An 11859-nucleotide genomic window follows, 5' to 3' on the forward strand; every position below is an offset into this window, starting at 1 on the left:
CTCGGAGCTCTAGGAACAGGAAGGCCGGAGGGAGATTTTCGAGGGGCTCAAGGTCTAGCAGGGCAGAGGACAGGTGGAGGGAGTTGATGGACCCAGGCACTCTTGAAGGGTAAGAAGGGCCAAAGCACGGAGATGTCCGGATGGGCACAGTGGGCGCAGAAGGGCAGGTGCTCCTGGCCGAGGGACAAAGCAGGCCCAGCCCTACAGAGCCCGGAGCAAGAGGGGCAGAGGCCACGAGGGAGGACGTACCAGCTGAGCTGGAGCGCGGTGAGCAAGGGTGGGTCGTGGGAGGCCTGGAAGACCACGTAGGGGAGCAGATGAAAGAAGTAAGTGAGAGAGACAGAGACACGGAGAATATACACAAGACACAGAGATAGACAGAAAGAGACAGAGAGAGGGAGGAATCAGTAAGGGAGAAAGGCAAGGGAAACCAGAGCTCGAATTCAGCCAGGGCTCCCAAGCACACACAATTTGTAGAACGATGTAAGCACTGGGCGAGGCTAGATGCCAAGGAACACCGAACTTGGTGTGTCATAGGATCAAAGAGCCCCTGAGGATTGGTCCTGAGCAAGGACGGGCCTTCTCTGTGGAGGCTAGGGACGCTTTAGGGCATCTCCTCACAGCTGCAGCCAGAGCTGCTTTCCACCCCAAACGGGTGTGGTCCCGTCTGAGGCAGAGCCCCCGAAGCCCATCACCGAGCCCCCGGCAAAGCCCATCCCCCTAACACAGTATGGTGTTGCTCACCACTCAGGTCAAGCCGCTCCTGAATGTGGCCCGGCAAGAGGAGGAGATGAAGGCCAAGGAGGAGGAGCTGAGGAACGCCATGTCCAAGACACAGGAGCTGATAAGCAGGGTAAAGGAGCTGGAGGAGAAGATGGCCACGCTCAGCCAGGAGAAGAACGACCTCACCATCCAGCTACAGGCCGTATGTGGGCCCCTGGAAGGGAGTGGAGGAGGGGATGGGAGCTGGGGGCCCTGGCAACTATCAGGATCCCCAGGGTCACTGAGAGTCAGACCCAGGGAGGGAGGGAGAGCCTTCTGAGAAGCCGTGTGCGAGTGAGATCACAGCGATAAAAGAACCACCATTGATAGAAGCACCTTCATGGGCTCTACCCCCTTATGCCTCACAGCCACGATTTCCCTTATTGTGCAGACAAAAACTGAATTTCAGTAATGTTATGCCATGAACCATAAGTCACACAGCTGGTCTGGCTCGACTGTGTGGCCAGTTGTCGTCTTACAGCACTGACCCCCCCGCCCTCAGGGAGACCCCAGTGGACACCCAGGTTGTCCCTCTTCTGTGCCTTCCTGTCTGCTTGACCTTTGACAACCCCACCCTCCTCTGAATATCGCTTCCCTCATCCCTAACTGTAGCTTGTGGTAACATCTGCCTGGCTTGCCCCTCAGGGTTGTTATAAGGAGGAACCATGGACGGGAAATGGTTTGTTAACACAAAAGTGCTGAATCAGCGTTGGGAGCTCTCTGGGTGGGCAGCCCAGGCCCCACTGACAGATGGAGGAATAGGCACATCCGGGCTCAGCAGATGCGAGGGCAGAGCCTGCGGTACCCAGTGCTGTGCAGCCCGAGTGTCCTCCATTCTCCTGGACCACCTCTGCTAAAACCTTAACTGGGATCTTGTGAAAATGCAGGTTTAAATGTAGCAGGTGTGAGGCCTGAGACTCGGCATCCGACCCAGCTCGCAGGTGATGCGGCTGGTGGTCTGGGGACAGCACGGCTGGACGATGTTTTGTCACACACATCACACGGGGCTCAGAGCTCATGCCTGGACCCTTCTAGGATCCCTTTGACTGGTGCTCTTTCTTCCGCCAGGAGCAAGAGAACCTGATAGATGCCGAGGAGCGTCTGACCCAGATGATGAAGACCAAAATGGAGCTGGAGAGCCAGATCTCGGACATGCGGGAGCGGCTGGAGGAAGAGGAGGGCACAGCGGCCTCCCTGAGCGCCACCAAGCGCAAGCTGGAGGGGGAGATGAGCGACCTCAAGCGGGACCTGGAGGGCCTTGAGACCACACTGGCCAAGACGGAGAAGGAGAAGCAGGTGAGGAGACCCTGGAGCCTGACCGCTCTCCTCACCAGAACAGGGAAGCCCGTGGGGCTCACACCTGGAGTCCCCACTGTAGCACTGCGCAGGACCCTCGCCACCAGCCACGTGGGGCTAGTAACTCACCTTGATGCGATTTAAAATGTGGTTCCTCTGTTGAGCTAGCTGCATTCTGAGTGCTCAGTAGGCACATGTGGCCAGTGCTACCACGTCGGATCCGCAAGTCTGGTGGGGCCCGAGGTCTACTCTCTAAGATACTGCTGACACCTGAGGACCGGGCTTTGAATAGCAAAGGCCTGAACTGGTGGCTCTCGCTGCCCCCCTCACCCTAAGATTCTGACTCGGTTGGCTGGAGTGTGCCCGGGGTGTTCCATTTCTCAGGCTTCCAAGTGACTCTGGACAGCGGCCAAGCTGCAGAGCCCCTCTCTTGGAACAAGTGCCTCCCCCAAGGGTGTTCCCAGCCTTAAGGGCCTGTCTCTCTCTCTCCTGCCCCCATTTCCAGGCCCTGGATCACAAGGTCCGCACCCTGACTGGGGACCTCTCGCTCCGGGAAGACTCCATCGCCAAGCTCCAGAAGGAGAAGAGGGCCCTGGAGGAGCTGCACCAGGTAGGTACCACCGGCTTGCGCTGGGGAGAGCAGGTGGAGCTTGGAGACTGGAGACCTGGGTTCAAATCTCGGCTTTGCTGCCCCTGAGCTGGGGGCACAGAGTCTCCCAAAATTTCAGTTTCCTCATCGGTGAAGTGGGCATTGTTATGTCTTATTGCTGTCCTCCCAGGTTTGTTGTAAGTGGGGTGACCCTGTAATTTATCACCCAAACTAAGCCAGTCTGAGAGTCCCTGGTGCGCTGGAAGGTATGGTCCCCAGAGTCATCAGGATGAGGTGGGGTGCACAGAAGTGCCCTGTGAGTGACGCACCAGGGAACCCTGATACATCTCGGCAACAAAGGGCATGAGCTCTTGTCATGGGAAGGCCCACTCGAGTGTTACGGGCTCAGGTCCTAAACGCAGAGCCAGCTCTGACCAGCCACCAGGGCTGACCGTGGCACAGACCACTTCATAGCTCTGGAGACACAGGTACAACGAGCAAGTTGAGGCCCAGAGCCGGACGGTGGACCCCCATTGCCATGTTTGCCAATACCACGAACGCACAACACATCCCCCGAGGACCTCTCTCTGCTGCCTCTGGAAATACTTCCCCTTAGACTGTGACTCTCAACCATTTCAAACCCAGAGCCCCCTTTTATAGCAAATACGGTCAAGTCTCATTATTCGAGGTAGTCACGTTCTATAAAGTCACCATGAACACTGAATTAGCAAACACTGAATGTCAGCTTTAAGGGGAAATAGGGGGTTAGGTTCCACCAAGCCTCTGGTCACATTTTTGTGAACCAATCAATACATAATACATATTAATGACAATCAACACGTTGCCTTGTTTTATGTATGTCTCTGTTGAAAGACACTATTTGGTCCATATTGTGGATTCCTGAACATTGAGCTCACAGTCAACAGCCCTGTATCTCATGCCTGAACAAAACCTATCTGACACACACATTTCCTCTGTGAGGCACGTCACAGCCTTCTAGAGCTTCGGGACAATAGACGGCATGGCAGACCGTGCATGGGGCCGCTTCATACAGCAAAATCACCAAAACAAAAGCACCAAAATGTAAAAGCCATGGCACTGCATAGACTCTGGAAAAGGACCCTTGTTTGCAGTATAAACGGAGACGAGAAGGCAGGGCTCCATCTCATCTGACCGCAGCTGGGAATGTGCACCCGGCCGGGACTCCAATGTTTCCCTGCTCTGCGCATGTCTGCGAACGACCGTGAAAGCACCACAAGTATTGATTTGGGATTACAAATAAATTTTAGCTAGTAGGTAAACTGGCAAATCGATAACCCGCAAACAATGAGCATAGACTGTATTTTGGAAGCCTCTCTTACTATCCTAAAATGAAAATTATTAAACTAATATGTAACTTTGAAAAAAATCAATAGCGTTCCCTTCTTCTTCAGGGGGAAATGAATGGAATGTAATTTGTAATAAATAATGGGGCGTCCGCGTGTCAAAGCTCACATAGATCCACTAGAAGAGGTCGTGAGCAGTAGGCCGCCCGCCCGAGCCTGCCTAGGTGGCTGCGGATGGGCACGGAGGGTGTGCTGGGACGCAGATAGTGAAGCGTGGCTGCTGTCCGTGACGCGAGTTTACAAAATGGTGATGAACTCTCAGGGAAATTTTGACAATAACGAACCTTCTCTCAGTTTTCATGGTAGATCATTCTTTAAAAAATGTAGTCTACACTAAATGAAAAGAAAATGGCTGAGTTATATGGAAAGTGGTGCTGGGTGCTCGGTTCAGAAGAGTCTAATTGTCTGGCTTATGTGACTGCCTGGGTGGGGCATCAAGTGTATGGACTGCAGGATTCTTCGTGGTGCTGGACTGCCCAGAGCAAGGCAAGGTGCCCAGCATCCCCGGAGCCACCCGCTAAGTGCCGGTGGGGCCCCCATCGTGGTGACAACCAAAAGCCCCCCACAGATTTCCGACACGCCGCAAGGAGAATCAGAGCCCCACTGATGGGTGAGGGCCCACGTGCAGCTAACAGGTGCTCGGGGCTGCTCCCCACCTCACCTGGCACCAGGGGCAGGGTCTCAGTAGCTGCCCACTGAGCTCAGAAGTGATGGCAGAGAACCAGGTCTGTTCAGCTGCTCCCACATGGCTCGTGGGACACACGTGTATATCTTTCCCTCCAGAAAACCCTCGACGACCTGCAAGCTGAGGAGGACAAGGTGAACCACCTGACCAAGACCAACAGCAAGCTCAGCACCCAGATCCATGAGGTAATGCCCTGCTGCTGGGGCCAATGCTATAGCTCAAGGGCCGGGTCCAGCTGGGGCACAGCGTCCTCAGATGCATTTGGGGTACGGACTGACTCACGCCCTGGGGAAGTGAGGGTCTCTCTGAGGCTACAGCAAAGCAACCAGGCCCAATCTGGTTCCTCATCACATTCTGGCCTCAGACTCACCCTCCACCCCTACTTTCTCTTGTTTTTCTTGTTTCTGCAGCTGGAGGATAACTGGGAGCAAGAAAAGAAAATCCGGGCAGAGGTGGAAAAGGCTCGTCGCAAAGCTGAGAGTGACCTGAAGATGACCATTGACAATCTCAATGAGATGGAAAGGTCCAAGATAGACCTCGAGGAGGTGGTGAAAAAGTATGTCCTTGCAGGCATTCCTTCTGCCCATAACAACATTAGCAGTATCTAGCACTTCCTGAATGGTGCCAGGTGCCGGGCACTGTGCTGAGGGCTCCATGTGCATTAATGCATGTCCCCAGCACCCGCTATGTGCCAGGCTCTGTACCCAGCACAGAGGATGCATAGAGGGGGGAGTAGGCGCTGCCCGTGCACAGGGAGCTCCCAGGCTCACACAGGGCCTGTTGGGCACTGGAAAGGGGACTGGTACTAAGCAAGGCACCTGTCCCAAAAGGCAGGGAGTCTTCATAGAAACCCATAAGCTGGACTTTCAAAGATCACAAGGAGTTGAGGGGCTATTTTCTCAGTATTGCTCTGGCAATAACAGGGGAGACAGGTGGAGCAGAGAAACACTGGAAGCAGGAAAGCAATGGGAAGGCTACTGCAACAGTCCGGGTGTAAACCCGAACTAAGCTAGAGGCTGAGGGGATGGAGGTGAGGAGTCAGACAAGGAAAGCTCCCGCGGAGTGGAATTTGGACAATGCATCTTTGAGGAGCATTTTGCTAAGGCAGTTTCACAGCACCACGGACTGCTAGGAGGGTGGGCAGCTCGCTCTGCATCTCGGCACGTTTTGTCTGTGGCACGGCCAGCCAGGGGGTGCACGGGACCTTGACCATCCTGCCCATCCACTTGGCCTCTGGCGTCTTAGTTCTCACATGTGGCTCCTTGGCGTACGGAACCCACATGTCAGAAGGAGACACCCTTTCATGGAAAGTTTTTAGAGGAAAATTTTCCCTAAAAAGGCAAAGCATCCAGGTGATTCTGGAGCCCCTAGAATGTGAGCTGTGCCAGAGCAGTGATGTCTGTCTGGTTCATTCACTGATGTGTCCCCAGAACCCCAAACATCTGGCACATAGTAGATATTCAATAAACTTCTACCAAATTAGGAAGTGCATGAGTGAATGAATAAGCAGCTGGAAAGCGTGTGCAGCAAATTCTGGGCTCTGCAGGGTGAGACCTTCTGGGCGTCACCCCAGACTGCCAGGCACTGGGGGATGAGTGGGTTTCAGCAAGTTCCACGCCTCCTCCAGCAGCCCAGGTTGTTTCCTCGCCAGTGGCTGATCTCCCCTCAGAGCTCTTCTCTCAGGAGAGCAAACCTTCTCTTGCAGGAGGGATATGGAAATCAATTCTGTCAACTCTAAATATGAGGATGAGCAGTCTCTGAATTCCACACTCCAGCGGAAACTAAAGGAACACCAGGTGTGTCCAGGACTGAGAGCACAGAGCTCTCCTTCTGAAATGCACTTCCAGGCACCTTTGCTCCCATCAGCTGCTTGGCCACCTGGGTTTCCCGAGGAGCAAGACTGCCCCCGAGTCCTTGAGACTGATCCATGTTCACCTCACACCAGCTTTGAGTCAAAGCCCCTACAATGATTACAGACCGTGGAGGTCTGCCCCTGTTCCCTCCCTGACCTTGTCACCTGGCCTGCCCCCACCACATACCCCAGCCTCCCTCCTGCCTCAGGGCCATTGCACACACTCTCTGTGCCGTTTCCCTCTGCTTTTGACGGTGTCCATCATACACTCAGCAACTTGCCATCATTTCCATACTAAAAGACCAAGTGGGTAAGTTTGTAACTTCACCCGGGAGAGATAACCCCCCTTTGCTTATTTGTCTGCTAGGCCCGAATTGAGGAGCTGGAGGAAGAACTGGAAGCTGAGCGGGCAATGAGAGCCAAGGTAAATGAAATACTTCCGCACTTCCGGAGTCTGAGGACCCAGTGCCAGCCACAATCCAACCGTAAGCAGACACTCCACTCAGGAAAGCAAGAGGACAGGTTTCCAGTTGAAAAGGCCTCGTTGATTCTCGAGCTGTGCACCAGGCACGGTGCTACATGAGCAATATTAATTATGATGTAAGATGCTAAGATACTATTTCTGGTGTGAGTCCAGGGAGAGGAGGCTAGTTCTGCCCGGGGCAGGTAGAGGAGGCAACATTAGCCTGGGGACGCGGAGACTGAATGCAACAGACTGACACCGGCAAGAACTTCTAGGCAAAGGGAAGAAATAGCACCTCTCTGCCCAGTTACAAAGAATGGAAGGAGTCTTTAGGGTGGGGTCCTGCGGAGGCTGAGGCCAGAAAGCTGGTGGGAGATGAATCCTCACACACCTGAACTCCAGATTCAGCCAAACCCGGCCGGGGGTAGGAAACCCGGCCGGGGGTGGTGTCCTTCTGCACTTCCACCCAGTGCAGAAGGACACGGGCATCCTTCACTGAGCATGTGGGGTGGCAGGCAGAGGGCAGAACTCCCCAAGTGCAGGCCCCCAGCCTCACAGACACCATGCAGTCACTGTAGTCTTTACCAGAGAAGAGACCGGGGCGCCTGCACGTCTCCCGTCATGGTCATTTGATCTTCCCCAGGTGGAGAAACAACGCAGTGACCTGTCCCGGGACCTCGAAGACCTCAGTGACAGGCTGGAAGAAGCTGGGGGAGCCACATCTGCTCAGGTATCATCCTCAGGGGACCAGGAACCCCAATTCCGACCAGCCTGCAGAGAGAAAAAAAATCGCTGGATGATGAGCAGTGGGGAAAAGACCAGTTAGTTCTTGCTGAATTTCTGGGACTAACATGAGGAGAAAACAATAATAAAGAAGAGGCAAGAGAGGGGCTGGTTTGGTCCCCTTTCTGCTGGGGCTCCTTAGCTCAGTGGTGTTGACTGAAGCAGCACTGGACTGAAGGCATAGGGCAGGTGTTGTAAGATTCGTGTTTATAGAAAATGTGAGCTGCAGTGAGGCCAGCAGATCAGGAAAGGATTGCCACTAAAGAGACAGTCTGTGACGGCTCCCAAGAAGAGGGGCATGCCGTGCAGGGCCACACGGGGAGGCACCAAGGTCAGCGGGAGGCAAGGGCAAGGGGAAATTGTAGGCGAGAGCCTTTACTGTGGTTTGTGAGGAAGGAATGGGGGAGGCAGAGTAAGCAGGCTTAGGATGGGCTAGTTTGGATCATTTCAGCAGGCTCTAGGGCACAAAGGCTGTCCCTAGTTGTCTGGTACCTGGCCATGGGGGTACTGAAGGCAGGTTAGGCTGGCTGAGAGTGTGAGAACCCCATAGAGGAGGGGCTGGAGGTATGGGCTCTAGAGTGGTTGCTTTGCATTGGAAATCCAGTTGTCTGCTATCTCTAGGAGTTAGCTAACCCTGGGGAGGGGCTGTCCTTCCAGGGTCAGCAAAGCCCCAGATGTCCAAGCATCAGAATACAGAAAATGAAGACATGGTTAATACAGCGGGGTGACCCCACACTCCCAGGGCTGGAATCCAAGCCGAGCCTCTGGTGTGGAATGCATCTTCCTCTAATTCACATAAAGGCATCATGGAGACTGGCAGAAGCCACTTGAAACTCTCCTTCTAATTCTGTGTAGTCAGGGCTCTTACAACTTCGGACCCTGGGTCAGAGCTGAGAGCAGGAATGTGGACGGCGTCCCTTAGCACTGGAAGGCTCCCTGGACTCCACGTCCCATCCCCTCACCATTTTGGCCACAGTCTGCTCGCTGTGGAGGGGCCTGCTGAGCTGGTGCCCAGCTGTGGTCAGGGTCCCAGGAGGACAGGCAGTAAGAAGGGATGACGTCTAGCAATGCAGGGCAAGTTAAGGGAACAACAGGATTTGGGGCACCAGAGGGATGGGAGGAGGCGGGGTCATGGGGCTATGTGACATGGGGAGCCACAGAGCAGGGGCTGCCTGTGGGGCTCCTTCTGGAGGCTCAAGGGGAGTGTGTCCCAGGCCTCTCTCCTGGCTGCTGGTGGGTTGCCGGCAATCTCTGGTCTTCCCTGCTTATAGCTGCCTCACTCCAATCCCTGCCTCCGTGGTCATGTGGCCTCCTTCTTCTATGTCTCCCTGGATCCAAATATCTCTCCTCTTACAAGGACAACCCGCCATTGGGTTAGGGCCCTCCCTAATCCAGTTATGACATTTTAACTTGTTTATATCTGCGAAGACCCTATTTCCAAATAAGGTCACATTCACAGGTATCTGGGGTTAAGAATTGGTTGAGCTTATCTTTTTACAAGGCACCGTTCAAGGCACAATGCTATCTAAATGAATCTGGTGGGCAATCCTCCCAGAGGCTCAGGATGGATATTTCCATCAAGACATCCTATCAGTGGGGTGCAGAAATAGCAGGGGACCGCTGAGCACATGGACAGTGTCCGCCCTCAGGCCGCCAGTGCCGGTCAGTTCTGCTAAGCTCCGCTTCTCCTCTCTCCCAGATTGAGCAGAACCGCAAGCGGGAGGCGGAGCTGCTAAAGCTGAGGCGGGAGCTGGAGGAGGCGGCCCTGCAGAGCGAGGCAGCGGCCTCCACGCTGCGCAAGAAGCACACGGACTCCATGGCCGAGCTGACAGAGCACGTGGAGAACCTGCAGAGGGTCAAGTCCAAGCTGGAGAAGGACAAGCAGGTCATGAAGGCTGAGATCGACGACCTCAATGCCAGCATGGAGACTGTGCAGAAGTCCAAGGTGAGGGAGGAACCCCGCAGAACCACAGGGGGGTGACCCAGCGTCCAGTCACTTCGCAAATATTTCCTGAGCCCCCCAGCAAGCCCGAGGCATGTTCTGGATGTTGTAAAGGGAACCGAGATGAGCCCATCCCCGACCCTACTGGATGGTATATGACCTTGGCCAAGTTCATAATCTAACTGTGCCTCAGTTTCCTCATCTGTAAAATGGACACGTTAATAATTCCTACTCCATAGCTCTGTTGTGAGGGCTACAACCGTCTCTGGCATATAAGAAAAGCTCGATAAATGTGAGCTATTAAGATGACCGTTACGTTAGGACGACTACATCCTCAAGGAGCTGGGAGACTAGTAGGCTAAATGCATACATCACCACAATGAAAAAGGGGTATATGGCAAGAGGGAAAGGCGAAAAAGCCATTCAACATGCATTTACCAAGCATCTGCCATGTGAAGAGCCTTCTTGTGACATGAGGGCAAGGGGGGCTCCAAAGGTGAGCAGGGAGGATGCTTTGGGGTCCCTGTTGCAGCTAACTAGTATTCCACACTTCAGACACTCACGAGGCATCTTCACAGACCCTAGTTTATCTGCAGACTCCTGCACTTATGCTAGTACTTTTTCTTAAACTGAACCGTTGAATTTTCTTACTGGGTGAGGTCTGCAGGGGTCCGGAGTGGCCATAAAAGGGAGATGAGCCAGAGAGTGAGGGTCTGTGTGCCAACCCAAAGTCTCTACGTTTATGTTGGTAGACACGGTGAGCTAGGGTGGGGGGAAGATGGTTCTGAGTCAGGGATGTTCTCGAAGGACTAGGCAGGCAGTCTGCACTAGGGGAACCCGGTGGGAAGCAGGGAGGGCCTGCTCCCCATTTCCCCACCGGGTTCATTCTGCCTGAGCAGATGAATGCCGAGGCCCACATCCGAAAGCTGGAAGACAGCTTATCAGAAGCCAACGCCAAGGTGGCTGAGCTGGAGCGAAACCAGGCAGAAATCAACGCCATCAGGACCCGCCTGCAAGGTGAGCTGGTCCCTCCCTGCAGCTTCCTGAGGAAACGTGTGTGGAACAGAACAGGGATCCTCAAGGAAACTGAAGGAGTAACTGGGTCCTCTTCCCAGAGCTTTCTTGGCCTTGGAAAATTCACATCCCCTGTGATGAGACAGGAGATTTGATTCCACCTACCAAGTGCTCCAAGTGTCATCTTTACCGCGTATATAACAGGGAACACTATTCAAAGCATTTCCCTCCCAGTTCTGTCAACCACCCTGTGAGGTCAGCAGGAGGGCAGACAAACACAATTTTTAAACATTTTAAAACATGACCCGCATACTAACAGACAGTGAACATGTGTCACTAATGAAGGAGCCAGAAAACGGCTCACCTGCCTTCAAAGAGCATTTGAGGGCCAGAGATTAACGCAGTCGGTTGGGGAAGGGATGCTTGTATATAACTTTGCTAACTTAGATGCAAAACCAGTTAGTGTCTCACAACACAATAATACTGCAACCTCTGGGTTTGGTTTGATTTGGTTTTTTACCAGAAGCATCTCTAGGGCAAAAATAATTTGCAACTTATCACTATTCACTTCACACCTAACTTTGCTGAGGCTGGGCTCTTATCTGCAGTAAACAGCAAGCCAAACAACCACACTACTGCCTGCGAGGAGTAAACACTCCTTAGGCCAGTTAGACAATGTTCCACTGTGAAACCAGAGAACCTGCTGGCAGCCTCTGGCCTTATTTTCCACATCCTGAGTACTTTTGAAAATCAATATCCCCATTTGATAGATAAGAAAAGGGAAGCTCAGTGAGACAAGGTAACTTGCCACAAAACTAACAACTTCTAGAGCAGAACTGGAAACCCCTGCTCGTCCTCTCTGGCTCTTGCAAGTCTTCCTGGCCTCTGGCCCCAACAGTCAGTTCACAGACGACAAGAGTATAGGTTCAGGGACCGTGACAATTAATTTTTCAAAGTAAACACTCTGCCCCACGTTTCCTTCAAGCTTCTTTGCTGTATCTTATGCCAGGGGCTGGGACTTCATGATCGGAAGCCCCGCCCCCCATGCAAGATGCCTGGATGTTGGCAATGCTTGGACAACTGCTCCT

General features: G+C 53.5%; 1 protein-coding gene across 1 annotated transcript in view; it reads left to right on the forward strand.

The window, feature by feature from the left end:
* Nucleotides 1-11859, forward strand: part of LOC103669982 (myosin-16) — a 63097-nt gene that overhangs the window by 30703 nt on the left and 20535 nt on the right. Inside the window, exons 21-30 of the mRNA XM_040634785.1 lie at nt 752-925; nt 1831-2058; nt 2564-2668; nt 4816-4902; nt 5128-5273; nt 6423-6513; nt 6937-6993; nt 7676-7762; nt 9515-9760; nt 10657-10774. Coding sequence (XP_040490719.1) covers nt 752-925; nt 1831-2058; nt 2564-2668; nt 4816-4902; nt 5128-5273; nt 6423-6513; nt 6937-6993; nt 7676-7762; nt 9515-9760; nt 10657-10774 — 1339 coding nt within the window. The remainder of the gene's footprint in view (nt 1-751; nt 926-1830; nt 2059-2563; nt 2669-4815; nt 4903-5127; nt 5274-6422; nt 6514-6936; nt 6994-7675; nt 7763-9514; nt 9761-10656; nt 10775-11859) is intronic.

Source organism: Ursus maritimus, unplaced genomic scaffold, assembly GCF_017311325.1.
Source record: "Ursus maritimus isolate PB19 unplaced genomic scaffold, ASM1731132v1 scaffold_2, whole genome shotgun sequence".
In the NCBI taxonomy this organism is placed as follows: Eukaryota; Metazoa; Chordata; class Mammalia; order Carnivora; family Ursidae; genus Ursus; species Ursus maritimus.